Source organism: Eschrichtius robustus, chromosome 1, assembly GCF_028021215.1.
Source record: "Eschrichtius robustus isolate mEscRob2 chromosome 1, mEscRob2.pri, whole genome shotgun sequence".
NCBI lineage: Eukaryota > Metazoa > Chordata > Mammalia > Artiodactyla > Eschrichtiidae > Eschrichtius > Eschrichtius robustus.
The window spans coordinates 33,215,738-33,235,830 of record NC_090824.1 but is presented as its reverse complement, the minus strand read 5'-3'; the positions used below and the strand labels follow the sequence as shown (position 1 = coordinate 33,235,830).

At 50.5% G+C, this 20,093-nt stretch overlaps 1 protein-coding gene across 3 annotated transcripts in view; it reads right to left on the bottom strand.

The window, feature by feature from the left end:
• Nucleotides 1–12,021: 12,021 nt before the first annotated feature.
• ACTN1 (actinin alpha 1) overlaps nt 12,022–20,093 on the bottom strand; it is a 95,124-nt gene continuing 87,052 nt past the window's right edge. The window contains exons 16-22 of one of the 3 annotated variants that reach the window (XM_068543691.1): nt 19,674–19,808; nt 18,416–18,595; nt 17,529–17,675; nt 16,482–16,562; nt 15,944–16,009; nt 14,561–14,719; nt 12,022–12,763 (exon numbers count right to left, since the gene is read on the bottom strand). In XM_068543691.1, coding sequence (XP_068399792.1) covers nt 12,605–12,763; nt 14,561–14,719; nt 15,944–16,009; nt 16,482–16,562; nt 17,529–17,675; nt 18,416–18,595; nt 19,674–19,808 — 927 coding nt within the window. In that variant the 3' untranslated portion in view covers nt 12,022–12,604. The remainder of the gene's footprint in view (nt 12,764–14,560; nt 14,720–15,943; nt 16,010–16,481; nt 16,563–17,528; nt 17,676–18,415; nt 18,596–19,673; nt 19,809–20,093) is intronic. The other 2 variants (XM_068543697.1, XM_068543702.1) reach the window with 2 other exon arrangements.

The window sequence follows — 20,093 nt, the reverse complement described above, 5'->3', positions numbered from 1 at the left end:
TCCTCCTGGGTAGGAAAGCGAAGGCGGGGGTGAGGATCCTCTTGCAGGCAAGGCTCCTACTTAGGGACCCAGTGCCTGGGCAGGAAGAGCCGGTGTGGCCACCACCCCCAGCCTCTGGTACACCAGGGCCAGGCGGCCCCAGAATTCTCCCTCGGCTGCCAGTGTTACCGAACCAAAATTGGGTCCCACGTAAATCACATACACATTCTGGCAACTGCCAGAGGCTGTGCATCAGGTGAAGCAGAAGCTGAGACTCTAGTGCCCCTGCCCCCAGCTCTCTCCTTCCACAGGCCTCCCCTCCCGGCTGGCACAGCTCACAGAAACTCCCGGGCCCTCTCTGGCTGGAGGGCCTGGACCCCTGGGGCACAGAGGACGGGTGGGCGCACATTGCCCCCTCGGCCCCTCAGGGCCCAGCCACGGAGGCAGCCCCTTCCCTACTCAGCCCTTCTCCACAGAGCCGGGTCAGAGGACTCACAGGCTCTGTCTTCTGCCCAAAGAACTGAAGGTCAAGGCAGGGACCCCAAGACCCTTGAGGCCTTGAGCCTGCGTGAACATCAGGCCTGTGGCCACAGCCCCAGCGGGCTTTCCCAACTCCCTTGGGTGCCCTTCCTCGGCTGTTAGGCTGGCCGGGGGCCTCAACTAGGGGGAGCACAGCAACAGCAGTGGCAGCGGGGCCCAGATTGAAAAGCTGGCCTCCCTCCTCCCAACCTGCCTCAGAGTTTTCCTGCCGCTCCTGTGCAAGCCCTGGGTTTACCTGGTGGGAGCTCTTCACTGCAGAGGGTGTGTCCTGATTGGATGGCACTTGTGGGCTCCCCTGAAAAGCAGCCCCACAGCGACCGGGACTTGGCTCCCAGAAGGCTTGTTACAGCACCTCATCTTCCCCTGTGAGGCCTTTCCCAGGAACTAGCCGCTTCAGATCCCAGGATTGATGCCACCCTAGTGACACCTGGGGCGGCTGCTCGGCAGGCCCACCAAACCCTCACTCAAGCCTGCTGGCGGCAGGTGGGGCGAGTCAGCTCAACAATATTGAAACCCAGTCTCCCAAACCCGAGTTCCTCTGCTGAGTTTATGATTAATCTCTCTATGCAAAACTTTATTCCCTTTCTTGTCCCAACCCTGTACCCTCAGGATTGAGGAGTATCAAAGAAAAGGGGGACTGAAACTGAGCAGGATCCTGTGAGGCCCTCCCAGGTACAAAAACCTCCATTTCTCATTTGCAGAAAAAGGCTTTAGTCTCCTAGACCGTCCCTGAGTTCCAAAGAGCAGATTCAGCCACTTACTAATTAGGGAAGTGAGGGGATGCAGAAACCAAGGAAAAGCAGGCAAGAACCAATAGTGCAGAGATAAAAGAGTCCTAGTTCCTCCTCAAGGGATGTACATAACAATCTGATATATATCTATGAGTTGTTCTGTGGGAACTAAGGCCCCTACCCATGTGGAGGATGGTACCTACATGCTGAGACCTCGACTGGCTGGAACCAGAAGGCTGATGATTAAGATTCCTGGAACACCGCCCTGTCACCTCACCACCAGCCAATCAGAGGAAAGTCACACACCTGCAGCCCTCGCCCCAAATGTCACCTTTAAAAATGCTTCCCTAAAAAAATAAAAAAAAATAAAAATGCTTCCCTGAAAACCCTCAGAGAGTTTGGGTCTTTCGAGCACAAGCTGCCCATTCACCTTGCTTGGTCCTTGCAATAGACCTTTTTCTGCTCCAAACTCCGGCACTTTGGTTTGTTTGGCCTCACTGTGTATCGGGCACACAAACTTGGGTTCAACAAGGATGCCATCCTGTGCTTTCTCCGTGCCTCCTGCCAGACAACACAAAGGTCCCCAACAATGCCAAGTTGCTTGATTTCCATGGGGGTGCAGGGGAGGGGAAAAAATCTTTTTTTCCTCTACCCTTCTTAGGTTCATTGTACAGGGGCCCTGTATATTATACTAACAAAGGACAGATTAACCAGAGAAAAATAAACAGAAGTTTAACATGTGCACCCCACTTGCACATGGAAGCTCTCAGAGTTGAGTAACTCGAAAGAGTGGTTAGAACTTGGGCTTGCGTAGCATCTTAACAAAAGAACAATACATTTTTAGAGAAGTGACATGCAGCTCGATATCAAAAAAACAAACAACGCAATCCAAAATGGACAGAAGACCTAAACAGACATTTCTCCAAAGAAGATATACAGATTGCCAAGAAACACATGAAAGGATGCTCAACATCACTAATCATTAGAGAAATGCAAATCAAAATCACAATGAGGTATCACCTCACACCAGTCAGAATAGCCATCATCAAAAAATCTACAAACGATAAATGCTGGAGAGGGTGTGGAGAAAAGGGAACCCTCTTGCACTGTTGGTGGGAATGTAAATTGATACAGTCACTATGGAGAACAGTATGGAGGTTCCCTAAAAAATTAAAAATAGACCTACCATATGACCCAGCAATCCCACTACTGGGAATATACCATGAGAAAACCATAATTCAAAAAAAGTCATGTACCACAATGTTCATCGTAGCACTATTTACAATAGCCAGGACATGGAAGCAACCTAAGTGTCCATCGACAGATGAATGGATAAAGAAGATGTGGCACATATGTACAATGGAATATCACTCAGCCATAAAAAGAAGCAAAATTGAGTTATTTGTAGTGAGGTGGATGGACCTAGAGTCTGTCATACAGAGTGAAGTAAGTCAGAAAGAGAAAAACTAATATCATATGCTAACACATATATATGGAATCTAAAAAAAAAAAAAAAAATGGTTCTGATGAACCTAGGGGCAGGACAGGAATAAAGATGCAGACATAGAGAATGGACTTGAGGACATGGGGAGGGGGAAGGGTAAGCTGGGACAAAGTGAGAGAGTTGCACTGACATATATACACTACCGAATGTAAAATAGATAGCTAGTGGGAAGCAGCCGCATAGCACAGGGAGATCAGCTCCGTGCTTTGTGACCACCTAGAGGGGTGGGATAGGGAGGGTGGGAGGGAGACATAAGAGGGAGGGTATATGGGGATATATGTATACGTATAGCTGATTCACTTTGTTATACAGCAGAAACTACACAACATTTTAAAGCAATTATACTCCAATAAAGATGTTAGGGGGCTTCCCTGGTGGCGCAGTGGTTAAGAATCCGCCTGCCAATGCAGGGGACACGGGTTTGAGCCCTGGGCTGGGAAGATCCCACATGCCGCGGAGCAACTAAGCCCGTGCGCCACAACTACTGAGCCTGTGCTCTAGAGCCCATGAGCCACAGCTACTAAAGCCCGCGTGCCTAGAGCCCATGCTCCGCAACAAGAGAAGCCACCGCAATGAGAAGCCCACGCACCGCAACAAAGAGTAGCCCCCGCTCTCCGCAGCTAGGGGAAGCCCGAGCGCAGCAACAAAGACCCGGCGCAGCCAAAAATAAATAAATAAATAAATTTATAAAAAAAAGATGTTAAAAAAATTTTTTTTTAGCGAAGTGATAAGACACAGGAAAAGGACTGAGTTTCTAGGGTGGAAAATTGTGGGAAGGCAAAAATATGGGGAAGCCAATGGTAGCTAGTTTTAGCAAGGTTTGTGTGTAGATTCCTCTGATGCTGTCTCTGGGTTGCTGAGGGTCTAGAGTTGCAGCCAGTGATTAACTTCTGGACTTCCTGGTAGAGAGCAAGATTTACAAATGATACATACATTTACAAATTTATGTCCTGCTTTTAGGCAAATAGGAGAAGGGAAGAGAGCTTTTCTTGTATCTTCTTCTTCTCAATTGCCTGCAGTTCAAGATAATCCTTACGTCGAAGTGGCATATTTTGGAGTGGCATCAGGGGCTACGCACCATGATGGAGTGCCAATGAAAGGAGCCTCAAAATAGAAGAAAGGAGAGGAGGGATTTCTTCTCCCTTGGAGGTTCACACCCTGGCATCCTCATCTGCAAATTGGGGCCATCAACCTCCAAGAGTCACCAAGGACGGGAAATGAGATTGCGTCTGTGAGCACCTACCAAAATGGCATGTAGACATTAGTTTGAATCAGAATATATGACTATTATAAAGTTCTTTCTTATGTCCTGACAAATTATCCCTCCTGTTAATGATGAGATCTTAATCTAATGCTTCCCAAAGTGTGGCCCGTGACCCTGCTTGGACTACTTACTAGATTCTACCCATAATGTCCCAGGGACAGATTCCCAGTTGTCTTTGCTCCTCTTAGACCCACTCAATCACAATCTTAGGGGACAGAGCCCTGGATTCTGCATCTTTGACAAACTCCCTAAACAATTCTTGGGCATAGCAAAGTTTGAGTACCACTAGTAAAGTGAATGAAACATTGCTTCTGGAGATTACAGAGACCTGGGTTCAAATCTCAGCTTGGTCACTAACTTAAGGTTTCTATGCCTTGGTTTCCTGGTTTTTAAAATGGGGTAATAATAGTATGTGTGACGATTAAATGCAGAGAAATCGCTTAAGACTTGGGCCAGCACAAAGTAAGTGTCAACAAGTGTTGTCATTGTTTTTCTCCTGCTAAATGTTGCTTCTGCTGTCCCTCTGTGGCACAGACCATGGCCCCCAACATCCCAGGAACAGCCCAGCTGGGACCCGTTGGGAGCAGTGCAAAAGCAAGCAAGGAGGATGTGAGGGCTCGGGCTCGGGTCTTGCACCCTGCTCCTCTCAAACTGGGAAACGCTGTAAGGACACATCTGGCCACTGGAGGGCAGCATCCACCTAGCTAGTTTTAAGAACAGCTTTCTCAAAAACCAGCCTTCTGGTAGCAGAGTGGGGAAGGTGGAAGCCTTAAATGGGGGCTTACTGGACACCGGATTAGTTGCTTCATTCTAGGATTTCATTTACGTCCACCCTACTCTAGGCAACCCTCAGTGAATAGATGTGTTCTAAAATATAACCTAAAAAGAGAAGTTTTACATAAAGAACCCTATTTTCCCATTGCCTTGAACTATAAAATGAGAATTTTTATCCTAACTCTGGGCTCTCCCACAGGTGCCCAGTGACAGTTTTCTGAGCGCCCACATGCCTGATCACCAGGACTCCCCACACCTCCCCGAGGCATGCAGGAATCTCCCTGTTTCCAATCCTGCCAGCTGCTGGCTGCACACGAAGAAACACGTAGGCAGCCCAGAGAGAGGTGGCAGCCCCCTTCCCACACCTTTGGTGTTCCCTTCTCAACGCAGCAGCAAGGACAGTTTCTGCAGCTGGCAGGTCCAAGTGTTCTAGTACTGTGTGAGGACAAGTCATGGGGCCCCTGGGCGCCCATCTCGAGAGTCTCAGGTGAAGTCACTCTCCCAAGCATGTCCCCAAGAGTGGTCTGTGTCTTAGTTTGGGTTACTTACCCCCAAGGAAAGCTCTAGACGATGGTGTGCTGTGGACTCACTGGACTGAAGCAGGACAGCATGTTTGAGAATGAAGTCCATCCAGAGAAACCAGGTCCTGCTGGAAGCATGTAAGCCCCTGCCTCAGGCATTACCTCTGGACACTTCAGTTATCCAGGCCAGTAAATCACCCTCTGGCCTTACCAGCTTCGGTTGGGTTTTGTGGCTCTTGGTCTAGAAGGGTCCTAACCAAATACACAAGCTAATAGTTACTGAGCATCATGCTCAAATGACGCTGGGTTGAGTACATGCATGAGGTATTACATCTAATCATCTCAGGCTGATTGTGTATGAAACCAAAATACCCTTTTCTCTCTCTCCATCCCCCCTTTCTCCTCCCACCCACCTTGGCTCCAAGCTTGGCTGTTCTGGACAGAGCAGGAAAAGGAAAATGTGTCACGAGGTACCAGGATCCAGTTCATCTCACTAATAGGCTTGAGCTGACATGGGGCTAGGTCTCTCCCCCACTGCAGCATTGCTTCATTTTGTCTGTTAAAGACCAGCTTTCCATGCTTCTCCTGCAATTGGCAGATAATGTGAGCACAAGCGTCTTCTGAGTTTCCAAGCTATTGGTCCAGCCCAAGATCAAATTAGCTCTCTGAAGCTGCTTCTCCACACTGTTCACTCGTATTAAGTTGAGGATCTTCTTGGTCTCCTTTCCAGGGCATCTCCCACATCCTGTTTTTTTTAGATCCACTTTCAGGGTTTTACATGCATCCCCATGAAACGTAACCTTATAAGATTACTCCCATCATTATTGCCTGTTGAGATCTTTTGAGATCCTAATTCTCTCATTTACCTTATAGGCTTCATAGCACCTGTGGGTTTGATGAGTCCAAGTCAGTAGGACTTAAACAAAACAGAACCAACAATCGGTCCTTACGGCCTATAGCAACCTCTCAGAAGTCATCAGATTCATAAGGCAGCACACTCTGGGCACGCTTTTTGTTTACACAGCCACTTAGCACTGCAGTGGGGCTCTCCATAGTCCCCACCAGGAACAGAGGAGACGCTGCTTGTCTGAATTTCAGCAAGGACTGAGACATCTTTATATTGCTCTTTCTGAAGAGCCCAGTACCAACCCCAAAAGAAGACAATGTTAGTCAAGCAGCGCCTGCTCTTCGTGGAACCGGGCTGCCCCCAGGGATGACTGCATCCTTTTACAAGTGTTCTCAAACCCTCTTTCAGATAGCTTGCTTTCAGAAGCCATCTTCCCAGGTATTAAGAGTTTGCAAAATCTCTCTTGCACTTTCTGTTGGAAAAGTAGGATTCAAGGAGATGTCTAAGAAAAAAAAAAGGATAATTAGAAATGGAAGATGCTAGAGAGGGGCCACTAGAGACCATACGTTAAAGTAATCTGTGATAAGAATGGATGTTTTACATTGCCTGAGGATCTCTTAGCTTGCCGAATTACATAGAGTAGGTTTAGGATGAATCTTTCTTTTGTTCTCTCATCAAACATAGAATCCAGAAGGTTGGGGAGTTGCCAGGGAATCTGTTCCGTGGACCATATTTCATTGAATCTAAAATACGGTCAGACTTAGAAGTTGCTACATTATTTTACGAACCACCAAGAAAGAAAATGTGTAACCAACTAAACTGTCATACAGTGCTTTCTGACCATTCTTTTATTTTGTACTTATGTGCATTATGTACTTATTGAAAGAGCTCTTTTAGACTTTAAACGTTTTTATCATCTGTCACTCCTGTGCAGAGATAAAAAAGGAAGTATGAGCAAAACAAATTTGCTAAAACTTCCTCAAACGCAGAGTCCAACTCTTCTGAATTCCTTGTCAGAGTCTTTAAGCGCATTATCCACACGCCATTTCGATCCATAGCATTAATAATGCAGCTTTTCATAAGAGAGAGCGCCACTGTGACCTCCAGATTGTCGTTCTGTATACCCCTTCTGCAGGCTTTGATCCTGGTGCCTGATCTTACTAGAAGGTGTTAATGGAAGTATGAGACAAAACCAGGACTCACTTTCCTACTTCAAAAGGGCAGGTAATGACTCTAGGTCATGACTGCCACCTTGCCGACAGCAATGGTAGGATACCGTTCATTCTAATGTGAGATTGGTCATAAGCTACATCCCAATCTCAGAGATGTGAAAATTGATAATGAACTGAGGTAGCTCTTATAAGGCCGCCTTTTGAGTTATCTGTCGCACCCAGCTCCTGACCGATGGCCCCAGCCTCATCCACTGGTAGGAATCACCGAGTCAGACCAGGCCAGGCTGGGCCAAGTGGGTCCTGCCATCTTGGAATTGCGACTAGCTTCTTGTGTAGAGGAAAACACTGGGGTACGTGGGGTCAGCCTCTCCCACCACAGGGGTCATGACCAGAGAGGGCTGGGCCCGAGAGAGGAGCGAAGCTCCCACACAGAGAGGGGCCGAGATGAGATGGAGAGACGGCAGGCTCCTGGCTTCCCGAGGGCTTTCTGGGGGCTGTGGCCAGTCCCTACCTGAAGCTGGGCTGCCGCCTAGGCCCTGGGTTCTGGACACACCCTGAAGCCTATTTCCCCTTTGTCTCTAAGCCGGCGAGGTGGTCCAATCACTAGCAAAGGGTCCCACTGCAGCACCTTAGCTGTGCTTGCTCAGACAGGGGCTCCCCCACCACTCTTGGGGCTCTGAAAGCCTCCACGGTCACAGAGTGGCTTCTAGAGCTGTAGTTGAGCTGAAGGACCCTATCCCACCATGTCTGAGTGTCCTGTTATCTCTGGGCCCTCCCTGCCTCGACGTAGGCTTCCAGCTCTGATGTCCAGGTTTGCCCGGTGCTGGGTGTGAGAGGGGTGTCTGTCCAGTGCCATCCTCCAGGGCACTGCATGTAGACAAGGTTCTTCAATGGTTTCAGCGGCAGTGCTGCTGTTTAGTTACCTCTCTTCTGTCCCCCTAGGTTTGGCCTGGTCTGGGGGTGAAGGAGCAGCCCATGACCTGGGGGCAGACTTGTCCGTGTGAGGTCATCCATCCCATCAGGGGTTAAGCCCACAGCCTTCAGCCCCTCAGCCAGTGCCACTAACCAGGTGAGCTAATCAGCCTACCCACCTCCTGCTGGGCCTAGTCATTCTGGCCCTTTTGGGGTTTCGGAGCTTTGAAGCTTCCATCTCCCTCCTCTGCAGACTGGCGATTTTAGGGCTAGGAGTTCTGGTCCAGTAGCTGTGACAGCCTCCCAGGGCTGACGTTGCAAGTTCAGGCCTTTGAAGTGGGGGTGGTTTCTCCAAAGCCTCAAGCCGGTAACGTGGGTCACTGGCGTCAGGGAGGCAGCCAGGCTTCCCAGAGGCCTGGATAATGGAGCAAGTATTAGTGTCCTATTGTTGCTGTAACAAATTACCACAAATGTAGTGACTTAAAATATGAATTTATTATTTTACAGTTCAGAAACCCAAAATGGGTCAGCAGGAGGCTGACCCCTGGAGACTCTAGGGGAGAGTCCTTCTCCTTCCCTCTGGAGGCTCTAGGGGAGAGTCCACCTCCTTGACTCCTACCAGCTTCTAGAGGACAGTGCATTCCTTGGCTTGTGGCCTCATGTCATTCCAACCTCCACCTCCATCATCACATCTTCTCTCTGACACTGCTGCCTGGCTCCCTCTTAGTAAGAGCCCACCCAGATAATCCAGAATAACCTCCCCATTAAGTACCTTAACTCAATTACCCTCTGCGAAGTCCCATTTGCCATGTAAAGTAACACGGTCACAGGTTCCAGGGATTAGGACATGGACATCTTGTGGGGACCGTTATTCAGCCCACCACAGAGTTCAAAGACTAGAAGAGGACTCCTCTTAATGGTATTTTCCTAGATGTACATTATATGTTATCACCTGAACCTTTGACCCCAAAAGCCAGCAATGAGTAGGAAAGGGACTTGAAATCGCCTATTTAGAAATAAGTAAACAGATGAAGTAAATCAAACTCTTAGTACTAATACTTTGGTGGTGTTCAGCAGTTTTGTAAGCATCATGACAACCAGTGGGTTAATTTAAGGTGACTGAACACGTCAGAGAACCTGGCATATATTAGCTTTGTGGTTTTTCATCTGAAATGTACAACTGAAATGAGACGTGATTTTAATTCTGGACGTGCAAGAGAATTGTTAGTAAACAGCTTTGAACTGCTCCAGAGAACGTGATTTACTACATTTATAATATTTCAATTGCTTTGTGCTGAGTGAAACTTTGCCACTTGGATTTGAATCTTCCTGGGTTGGGAGTCTGATGTCCCGGAAAGAATTATTAAAACTTATAAATACATTTAAAATATTTAAAGGAATTTAATAAAATTTGCAAGTGGGGTTGTTTGGGGGTATTAAATCTGTTAAATGTATGAATGATTAGGACAAGGAAGAGTGTTTTTATTTTTACGGAAAAATTACATTATCAATAAAACAAGATGTCCATGATGACCTTAAAAGCTTAAGAAATCAATTCTTAAGATTTTACCTCTTTAACAGATTGAAAATTAATTTAATTATAGTCATTTGCACACATACAAGCACCCTTGAACACTGAGAAACTCAAACACTTGAAGGCTGTGGAATAACTCTGTAAACACACTTCGTTCAAATGACTCACACATTCTTTTAAAAATTGATCATATCTCTGGAAATTGAGGCTTTTTTTAAAAAATATTTTGGCCACACCGCATGGCATGTCGGATTGAACCCACATCCCCTGCAGTGGGAGCATGGAGTCTTAGCCACTGGACCACCAGGAAGTCCCTGGAAATTGAAGCTTATTAAAGCACTTATACCCTGAGTTTAGGAAACTTTCTGGTTGGAACAGTTTCCCTCTCCTCAACTCCTATACCACCAGACCCTTGGGTAGACTTGCATGTAAATAGCTAAAACAATGTATCTTGCTTATCTGCCTCTCTCAAAAGACCTTGGGGGCAGGCTCTGGCCTTTTCCCACAGTTTTCCCCACAGAGCTGCAGTCAGAGCAGACCCACCTTGAGCATTTACTGGCTTTTTACCAGCCAGTGGTAAAACCTATAGGAATGTTTCCCAAAGCAAAAGCCAACCTCTCTCCCCATGTCTTTTCTCCTGAGCAGCCTTGCCTCTTTCCCAGGGCAGGGGTGTTCCAGAAACTCATAGAACTAATTCCTAAACAAGAGGGACTCACACTGAAGAACTTGTTATCTTTGGCCCCAGTTCAATAAGTTCTGATTTAGGCTTAGTCCTCTTATATGAGGGGACGCATCATGTTGAGGGTTCTCTTTTTAAGAGATCCTTCAAGCGAATCCCTTGAAACTTAAAATAAGATTGACCACAGCTAACATTTACATGCACTAATATTTTAGAAGCTCTGTGTACTATAGCATCAACTTTCCAACAGCACTATTATTCCCTGTTAGGATATGGGAACTGTAGTGCACAGTTACCCGTTTTGTAAATGGCAGTCATGAATTTGCACACTGGCAGTCAGACTCCACAGACGCAACCCCCTGTAACCACGACACCAAACTGTTTTACTCCTAGACACAGCCAGAACTGGAACACAGACCTTTAGCTTCCGTTGCTAAGTTACATTTCTGTAAATCACTGCACTGTTACTATTACTGATATCATTATTGGCAGTCTTCATTGCCTGATAACCTCGAGGAGGAAACACACGTTAAGGGGAAAAAACAGGAGAAGCTAGAGCAGTGCACACAGATGTCCCGGGGACCTTGTTATAAGACAGATTCTGATTCAGGAAGGTCTGGGGTGGGGCCTGAGAGCCTGCATCTCCAACAAGCTCCAGGTGATGCTGGACAGCGGCCACCTGTGGGACAGTCTGAATAGCAAGGGACGAGATGCCTCTGAGAATGTGTCCCCTGTGGCAAAAATAAAAGGAATGGGGGCATGTAGATGTCACAGAGCTGTTTGATGCTGTGGGAAACAAACGAAGGTGGAGTTTACTTTCAACTCATAGGAGCCTCATGAGGAAACTACCTTCTCCTTTTAAAAACGAAACTGGTGTAAGAAGATGGAACGCGCCAAGGTCAAGAGCATATTAGGGGTGGTCCAGGTGCCCCCACACCATCGACCCCACACACACTTCTGGAAAACAGTAAGCAAGGAGCAAGCAAAGAACTGACATGGAGTGTTGTTGCTTTAATACGGTGTGTGCCAAGCTGTATCAAAGTGGTCCACACTTGCCAATTTTCTCCTAACCATTTTTTTTTTAAGTGTTGCTTTTTGTAAAAAAGTAATTAATTAATTAATTTTATTTTTGGCCGTGAGGGTCTAGGGTCTTCGTTGCTGTGCGTGGGCTTTCTCTAGTTGCGGCGAGCGGGGGCTACTCTTCGCTGCGGTGCACGGGCTTCTCATTGCAGTGGCTTCTCTTGTTGCAGAGCACGGGCTCTAGGCGCGCGGGCTTCAGTAGTTGTGGCACATGGGCTCAGCAGTTGTGGCTCACGGGCTCTAGAGCGCAGGCTCAGTAGTTGTGGCGCACGGGCTTAGTTGCTCCGCAGCCTGTGGGATCTTGCCCGACCAGGGAACGAACCGTGTCCCCTGCATTGGCAGGTGGATTCTTAACCACTGCCCCATCAGGGAAGCCCCTGTCCTGACCATTTTTAATGAGCAATATTGTTTTAAAAAAAGTGTGTGCTGATAAATAGGCTAATTACACCTCTGGACTTAAAAATGAGAAGACAAGCCACATAAATTCTCTTCCTTAAAAAAAGAGCCATTTCAAAAGATTTTCTTTAATATCATAAAATATTTTCATGGACAGGTGAGCTAGCAAACACACATGCACCAATGTGCCTTTGACAAGATTATCCCCTACCCTCACCCCCCCACTCCACATCAAGGTGGACATGAGATTGGAGAAATGAATACAGCAGATGGTACAGATAGAAAAAAAAAAAATCGATAAAAAGGATGGATATAACATTGTGCTTGGTTATTTTCCTATGTCACAACAAAACAAAACATTTCGGTGCAAATAGTTAATTCTTCCTCTTTTCCATTTAAGTCTGGTGGAGAAAAAAATACTTTTTCTATAATAAAATATGTGGTTTTTTTGGTTTTTTACTTTTTCTAACGTAACTTTTTTTCTTTTTTGCAGAAAATAATTTTGTAAACTGTCACTTCGCGGGCTGGGAGGCTCGATGCCACTTGGGTCCAGCTCGCCCCTTTGGAGGCAGAGCGTGAACCAAACCCGGGCGGGAGAGGGGGGACAGCTGAGGCGCAGGGCTGGGCGCGCATGGCGGACGGGGGTGAGGGCGTGGGCCGGGGGGAGCGGGCTAGAGGTCACTCTCGCCGTACAGCGCCGTGGAGAAGGACATGTAGTCCAGAGCACCGGGCACGGCGTCAGGGCCGGTGTAAGGGGCCATTCGCGCGATGCAGTACTCGGCCTGGTCAGGCGGCAGCTCACGGCGCAGCTCGTCCACAGTGATGTAGTTCTGCGGAGAGAGCGCGGTCAGGACGGCGGGTCAGGGTGGCCGCAAAGGCCGGAGGCCGCAAAGGCCGGAGGCCGTAAACCTCACTCGTGACATTAGGTACCTTGTTCCGTCCCCGTTCTGGCCCTGTCCTCATACTTCTGGATATAGAAATACGTGTGTGTGTGTTGTGTACATACACACACGCACATGTATATTACACATATATATGTACGTATATATGTATGTGTATGTATATAAATATATACGATATATATATACACATATATAACCATATACATGTGTGTATATAAATACGTATGCTATATATACATATACACATATATAACCATATATATGTGTGTAAATATATGATATATATACATATACACATGCACATGTATATTGCACATACATATGTACATATATATGTATGTGTATGTATATAAATATATATGATATATATACATATACACATATATAACCATATACGTGTGTGTGTGTGTGTGTGTGTGTGTGTGTGTATTTAAATCCCCTTACAAGTTTTCCACTTCTATAACTACTTGAGGCGGTTTCCAAGCTAACTGGAAGTGCTACCTGCACCTGTAATCTTTCCACGTATTGCTCTAGCCCGCCCCGACCGCAGGCTGGAGCAGGAACAGCAACACCATATCTGGTGGGACAGAGTAGGGCCCCTCACGCCCACTCAGCTGGGCTCCGAGGACATCACCCAATTCCTGCAACTTACATGAGCATCAAGTTCTGGGCATCATCGCCACAGACAGCTATCTGAACCGTGTTTGCAAACTTGGGACCTGACCCCACCTGGCCTGGTTCCCAGTCTGGGCCTCTGCTTTCTCCCCGCCTTGGGCTTGCCCATGAAAGTCTACTTGGAAGCTACTTCTTTTGGGAGCTTGAGGCTCCACAGGAGCTCAGGGGCTCTGACCCACAAGGCGGGCCCCCGTCCTATGCCCTACTTCTGCCAGAGTCCCCCAGGAGCCAGTCTGAAGGAGGGAGGGGCTGGCCCTCAGGTCACTTCAAAAGTCAGAAGACCAGGTCCCTTTCTGGGCCCCGGAGACCTCCTCTACAAAATGAGTCACTTCAAGGAGGTGGTTTCTCAGGGTCCTTCCAGCTCCAAAGTGCTATGACTCTAACATGCTGCCCTCGAACTTAAATCAGACCTTTAGGAACCACTTTGTGGGTTGAGACTTTATTTCCACATAGATTGAGACATTGCAGAAACTATACTCCCTATTGGCTAAGGAAGATTGGCATAGGGATTATCCTGTGAATTTTTCAGAAAGGGAATCTGGCCTCTAGATGCCTCTGCCCCCAAATTCCTCTGGATGCCCCCACGTTTCCACTGTCAGGCAGGGCACTGCAGGGAACTTGGGAGATTTGGAAAATTGAAGCTGACTGCTGCTCAGGGTAGAAAAATGAGACACACGCTTCCTTCCTGCTCCCCACCTATACGCCACACCTTGTGCCCAGAATGATATAGGGGCGAAGTCCAAGCTCTCAGATGGACCTTCCATCACCCACTCACACACTCCACCTGACTGGATTGCCCTCCACCACCCATCATTTCATCACCAGTATCTCATCACAAGTATGACATGCAGTGTCCCTGGCAGGGGACCCCCTTAAGCTAACGCTGTGTCCCAATGCCTTAGCTGATCCCAGGACATTACAGAAATGGGTAGAGGTGACAGCAAGGAGGCCCGGGGCGGGCGGTGGGGGGAGAGGAGCAGTGGAGGTGCTCACGACCACCCCTCCAGATCAGTCCGCCCCAGCATGGTGCCCACACCACAGCAGACCCACCTTATCCCCGGCCAGGATCTTGAAGGAAGCCATGACTTGGTCTGCTGTGTCTGTGTCAGCCGTCTCACGGGACATAAAGTCGATGAAGGCCTGGAACGTCACTACCCCTAGGCGGTTGGGGTCCACAATGCTCATGATGCGGGCAAATTCTGCCTCTCCCTGGAGGGAAGAGCCAATCCCAGGCCTGTCATCCTCTCAGCCACGATCTCCTCTCTCTATGGACCTGAAGCCCCTGTGGGCCCGGAGTAGCCTGAGGCTATTAGAGAGGGCAAAGCGGACCCCTGACCTAACCTGGGTTGTCTTGAGGGCATGATAGGAACATAATACCCAACAGTGAAGACCCAGTTCACGCTTCCCAGCCTCTATGGATGCCTTGATTCCTCTTGGAGCAAAAATGATAATGCTGATAATAATTAATGACAGCAATGGCTGACACTCACATAGCGTATACTATATACCAGGCACTATTCTAAGTGCTGTGTATAATTCATTTAACCCTCCTCACAACCATATGAGGTAGGTATTTATTTTATTATTTCCATCAGGTTTCAGATGAGAAACCTAAGGGCCAGACAGGCTTAGTGACTTGCCCAAGGTCACACAGCCAGTAGGTAGAAGAGCTGAGACTTGAACTTGGGTGGTCTGCCTCCACCGCACTGTACTTTCTATGTGTCAGACATGGGCACGGCACTCACGTGAGTTCCTTCATTTAACCATTACAACAGTAGGGCAGGGTTCCCCTCACCTTATCCAGGCCCCCAAGCTGGTGATGGCAGAGCTGGGATTTATTCCCGGGTTCCCTGTTTCTAAAGCCCGTGCCCCTGCCCCTCTGCTGGGCAGCCCATGGGCTCTGCACTCTGCACCACAGCCCAGGCGTCGCCGGGCTGCCTGGCTGAGGCCCCTGTCCTGCTCAGAAGGCTGGCACGAGGGCTGGCAGCTGAGAAGGTTGGGGATGGGCTTGAGGAAACGGCAAAGGGGCAGCAGGCCTGGCTGGAGCCATCACACGGGCAGAGGTGGAAATCTCCACGCCTCATGCAAGACGAAGCAGGACCAAGCCCCACCCAGAGTGCCCACCACCAGTCCTTCCTGGCAGCCCTGGGGTCAGCCCCACCATCCACAGTGGGAGAGAAAAGGCCCACCTCCACTGTAAATATCAAAAGATAAACCAGCGGAGAGAGGCGAAAAGGCCAGGTCTCTGGGACACACACAGGCCCTGCGGCTGGGCTCAGCCTTCAGGGCGCCATCTTCCCCATGGACCAGAATCTTGAGGCCCCTCTGGGGAGGGCACCCTGAGCCCGAGGGCCTCCCGTGGCCCGCCACGGCCAGGACTCGGCCTCTCGAGTCAGCTGGCTGCCCCTGGCCGGAGAGCGGGGTTTACATTACCATGTTGTAACCCATGGAGATAAGGCAGGCGCGGAAATCATCCGTGTCCATCATGCCTGTCTTCTTCTGTGGGGCCAGTGGCACCGAGACACAAGGAGGAAGGGCCGGCCGAGGGCCAGGAAGACATGGCACAGGTGGCCAGAGGGGAGGTCGAGGTGTACGGTTTGGGGGTCAGGAAGGGGAGAGGAAGGTAGGAGGAGCAGATGCAAATACACATCCGGGGAAAAAGTCCACAGGAAGGAGGAAGACAGAGCAGGGAGATGCAAAAATCCGTCCACAGGATGGAGAGCGGCGGGGAGAGAGGAAGGTGGGCACCGAGCAGGTTCCCACGAAAGACAACAGAGGGCAGAGGTCGGAGTAGTGGGAGGAGGAGCCCGACACGGGCCGGGGGGCGGACAGCAGGAGAAGACGAGCCCCGCGGCCCACAGGAAAGGGGAAACAGGGAGATCCAGACAGAGAGAGAAAAGAAAAAGGAGAAACGCGTTATTTCTCGCCCCGGACGCCACCCCTGAGCGTGCTGCATGCAGGAGGCGAGTACCTGGGGGTCGTTGCCAATATCATAACCCAAGCTGATGAGGCAGGCTTTGAACTCCTCGGGACCCAGCGTGCCGGAGTGATCCTGGGGCCGCCGTGCGCCAGCCAGCGAGCCATGCGGTGCCAGGGAGGTGGAGGCCGTGAGGGGAGGGGTGGGCCATGCCCCGGTGGAGGGTAGCGAGTGTGGGGAGACACAGGGACAAAGGCATGCGGATGGGGAGGGCGGAGGGCGGAGGGTGGAGGGTCGGGGGAGGAGGGGAAATAAAAGTGCACACGGTTAGACACACAGACGAGGCCCAGGGGCCCTCTCCCTGGCACACTCAGCCCTGCTCCGGAAGGCAGGCCACAGGGGAGCACGGTGAGCCACAGGGGTAAGCAGCTGCCTCACAAGTGCCCAGCCCACCTCCGGCCCTGCTGCCCAGACCGGGGTTTCCAGGAGGGTTCCACCCACCCAGGTGCCTGGAGGGCAGTGAAGCAGGCAGGGGGGGTGGGCAGCACCTAAGCCCATGCTCCCACCCCCTGTGGCCACCGCAAAGCCCCAGGGCACTGGGAGGGGCAGCCCACGCAGAACTGTCCTGTCCCAGAGCTAGGAGGAGAACCCAGGACTGACAACTCTGACACCCCTGCAGAGTGTCCCAAAGGCTACACCGGGGCGGAGGGAAGGAGGGAGCCCCTGCTCTGTCCTGAGGCAGAGGCAAGGGATGGTCCCCACAGCCAGGGGACAGCAGGCTTTCCCTTGAGGCTATGGCAGCCTGGCTCCCGGGGGTTGACTCCTGGTCGCAGGAGACCAAGGGTCAGGGGTCAAAGGCCCTCTCCTTAACTCACAATGCAAGCACTCTCTCCAGGAAAGCGGGGAAGCTCATGGGACACCAGGACAGCTTCTAAGGCTGGCTCGGTGCGGTGCAGAGTCAGGGCAGGCTGACAGCAGTTCCTCCCGGCCACCACCCCCTTCACTTGCCCAGGAAGCGGGCCCACGTGCTGGGCAGTGCCCTCCAGGGCCCTGGGGCAGGGGCTGGGGCTGCCCTAAGCGAGTGCAGGGGGCGGGGCTCACCCGGTCAAAGTGGTTGAAGGAAGCCCGGAACTCGTTCATCTGCTCCTGGCTGATGCCCTTGGCATCCCTGGTCAGGATCTGGTTCTCCACCTCGTTGATGGTCCTGGCGATGGTGGTGAGGAGTTGCTCCCAGCCCACGCGGATGTGCTGGGGGTGGGCAGGGCCTGTCAGCAAAGGGGTCCCAGGCCTGGGCCACCCCTGCTACTCCTTCCCCTGACCATCAAAATGGCCAAAGCAATCGAACCAGGCCTTCTGTCCAGATTTACAGTGTCACCAGAGGCAGGGGGACCAGGACAAGGACAACCCACCAGGACAGAGGACCCTGATGATGAAGGGGGAAGCACAGGAGGGTGGTGGCCTCTGCCCGGGATGGCAGAGACCAGAATGACCAGTGTGGTCAGGTCAGGAAGGAGGGCAAAGTTGGCAGCAGGAAAAACTAAAGGACAAAAAAGTGGGTAATTCCCTGAATATCCAACTCCATAACCTCACACACACGCCTTCACGGTCAAAACAAGTAGGTCATTTAGAAAGCAGATGCCAAGCCAGCGTTTGGAGACCACCAGCCTCAGAATCACCAGGCTGCTTGTTAAAAATTTAGATTCCTGAGCCCCATCTCAGACCTAGTGAATCAAATTCTGGAGACGGGGCCTGGAAATGTGCATTCTCAACAAGCTCCTCGGGAAATTCAGAAGGCACTGAGGACTAACGACCCAGAGCTCCAGGAGTGAGGAGAAGCGAGTATCCCCTCACTTAAAAGCCAGTTTATCCTACTATGACCAGTTTTCTTGGATGATGGGTAACCCCCCACCACTACCCCAGCCCAGGATGGTGAAGCAGAAGGGGATCTGGGGCTCCCTCTCTGGAGAAGCAAGGCTGGTGCCACCCACCTCCATGGTGTAGTTGGTGTGCTTGTTGTCGAAGATGAGTGCCTCCTGGATGAGCTGGTGGTCGCCCTCCAGCTGGTCGATCTTGGGCTTGTAGTTGACGATGCTCTTCTCGTATTGCCGCAGGTGGCTGAGCTGGTCCTCCAGGGTCCCGTGCATCTCAATGGAGATCCTCCCAATCTCCTGCTCACCCGGGAAGGAGGCCCTTGTCAGACCACCCCACTCTGGGCCCCTGGGGTGGAGATTGGGGCCCCCAGGTCATTGACCAACCCCTCAGATGATTCTTGGCATGGAAACAGCATCATAAAGGAGTATGACCAGCATTGTTATCACCGGCTGAATACCTCCTGTCTCTCGGGCACCTCTCAGCCTCAGGAAGGGGATGCAAGGTCAGTTGCTAACCTAAATGTTCACTCCTCTGCTCCTTAAACTCCCTTCCCAAGCCTATTCCCAGCTACCATCCATCTCAGGCACTCTCCCACTGAGCTGGGTTCCTCACAGGCTCAGCGCACTTCACCTACCTTCTCAGTGGCCATGCTCCTGCTGTTCTGTTCCTAGGATGCCCGCCTTGCCCACCTCAATCCCACCTGTCTCCGTGGTCCAGGACTAATCCCCGTTTCTGTCAGTCTTTCATCCATGTAAACACACCTTGCTTGTAAAAGCACCTTCTGTGCACTCAGTTCAACTCAGCAAATATATCCCGAGCACCTACTATGCACAATGTGCTAAGCAGGTGGGGGTGGGATGCAGGGAAGACACAAACATGAACTCGATGTGGTCTCCGCCCTCAAGGAGCTCAGAGGGACACCATGCTCTAACCCACACAGTGTCCCTTCCTTATCTACATCACACCCATACCTGTCCCAACAATTCAGCAAGAAATTCCACGCTTGCCCAAGGCTCAGTTCTCTCTCTGGGGAGATCACCCTGTCTGACCAAGATCACGACTCAGGAGGAAGGGAGACCTGGTCAGCCACATAAGCCAAAGGGCAAGCCGAGTCAGTCACCTAGGCACTGCTCCTTCTGTGGGACCTTGTGACTCTTTAGTGGTGTCCCTGTGTGGGTCTTTGCTCTCAAACCAGACACCGGAATCACCCCACAGGCCTTCCCCGCATAGACTCCGCCCCCACCCACAGGGCAGCAGACCAGACTCCACAGTCCCCGCAGGTCCCGTCCCAGAGGAGACAGGGCAAGCCTGACTGGCTGGGATGGTGCTGGGAAGGGTGGAAACCCTCTCCCTGCTTCCCACGATGGGCCCCACCTCCATCTTGGTCTGGATCCAGGGCCCGATGACGTTGGCCTGGGCCGCAAACTGCTTGCGTAGCCTCTCGTTGTGCTGCTGGCGGGCGTGCTCCTCCGTCAGGGCCTGGTCCCTCCGAGGCACCAGCTGCCGTACCTGGGGCAGGAACAATCATGGGACATTGGGATGGGCCAGCCATCTGCCCCCATTTCGGCAGAGGAAATGGAAGAGCCGTGAAGGGAAGGGGCCAGTCAGTAATAGAGTGAACACATTGACCTGTTCTAGAAATTCAGCCATTCATTCACTTGACAGATAATGAGTACTTACTATGTGACAATGAAATCAATGAAAAATCAGTGAAAATCAACAACACACACAGACAAAAATCCCCGCCCCTCTGAAACTTACAGTGGCTCCGCCAACGCCCCACCCAGCCCTTGG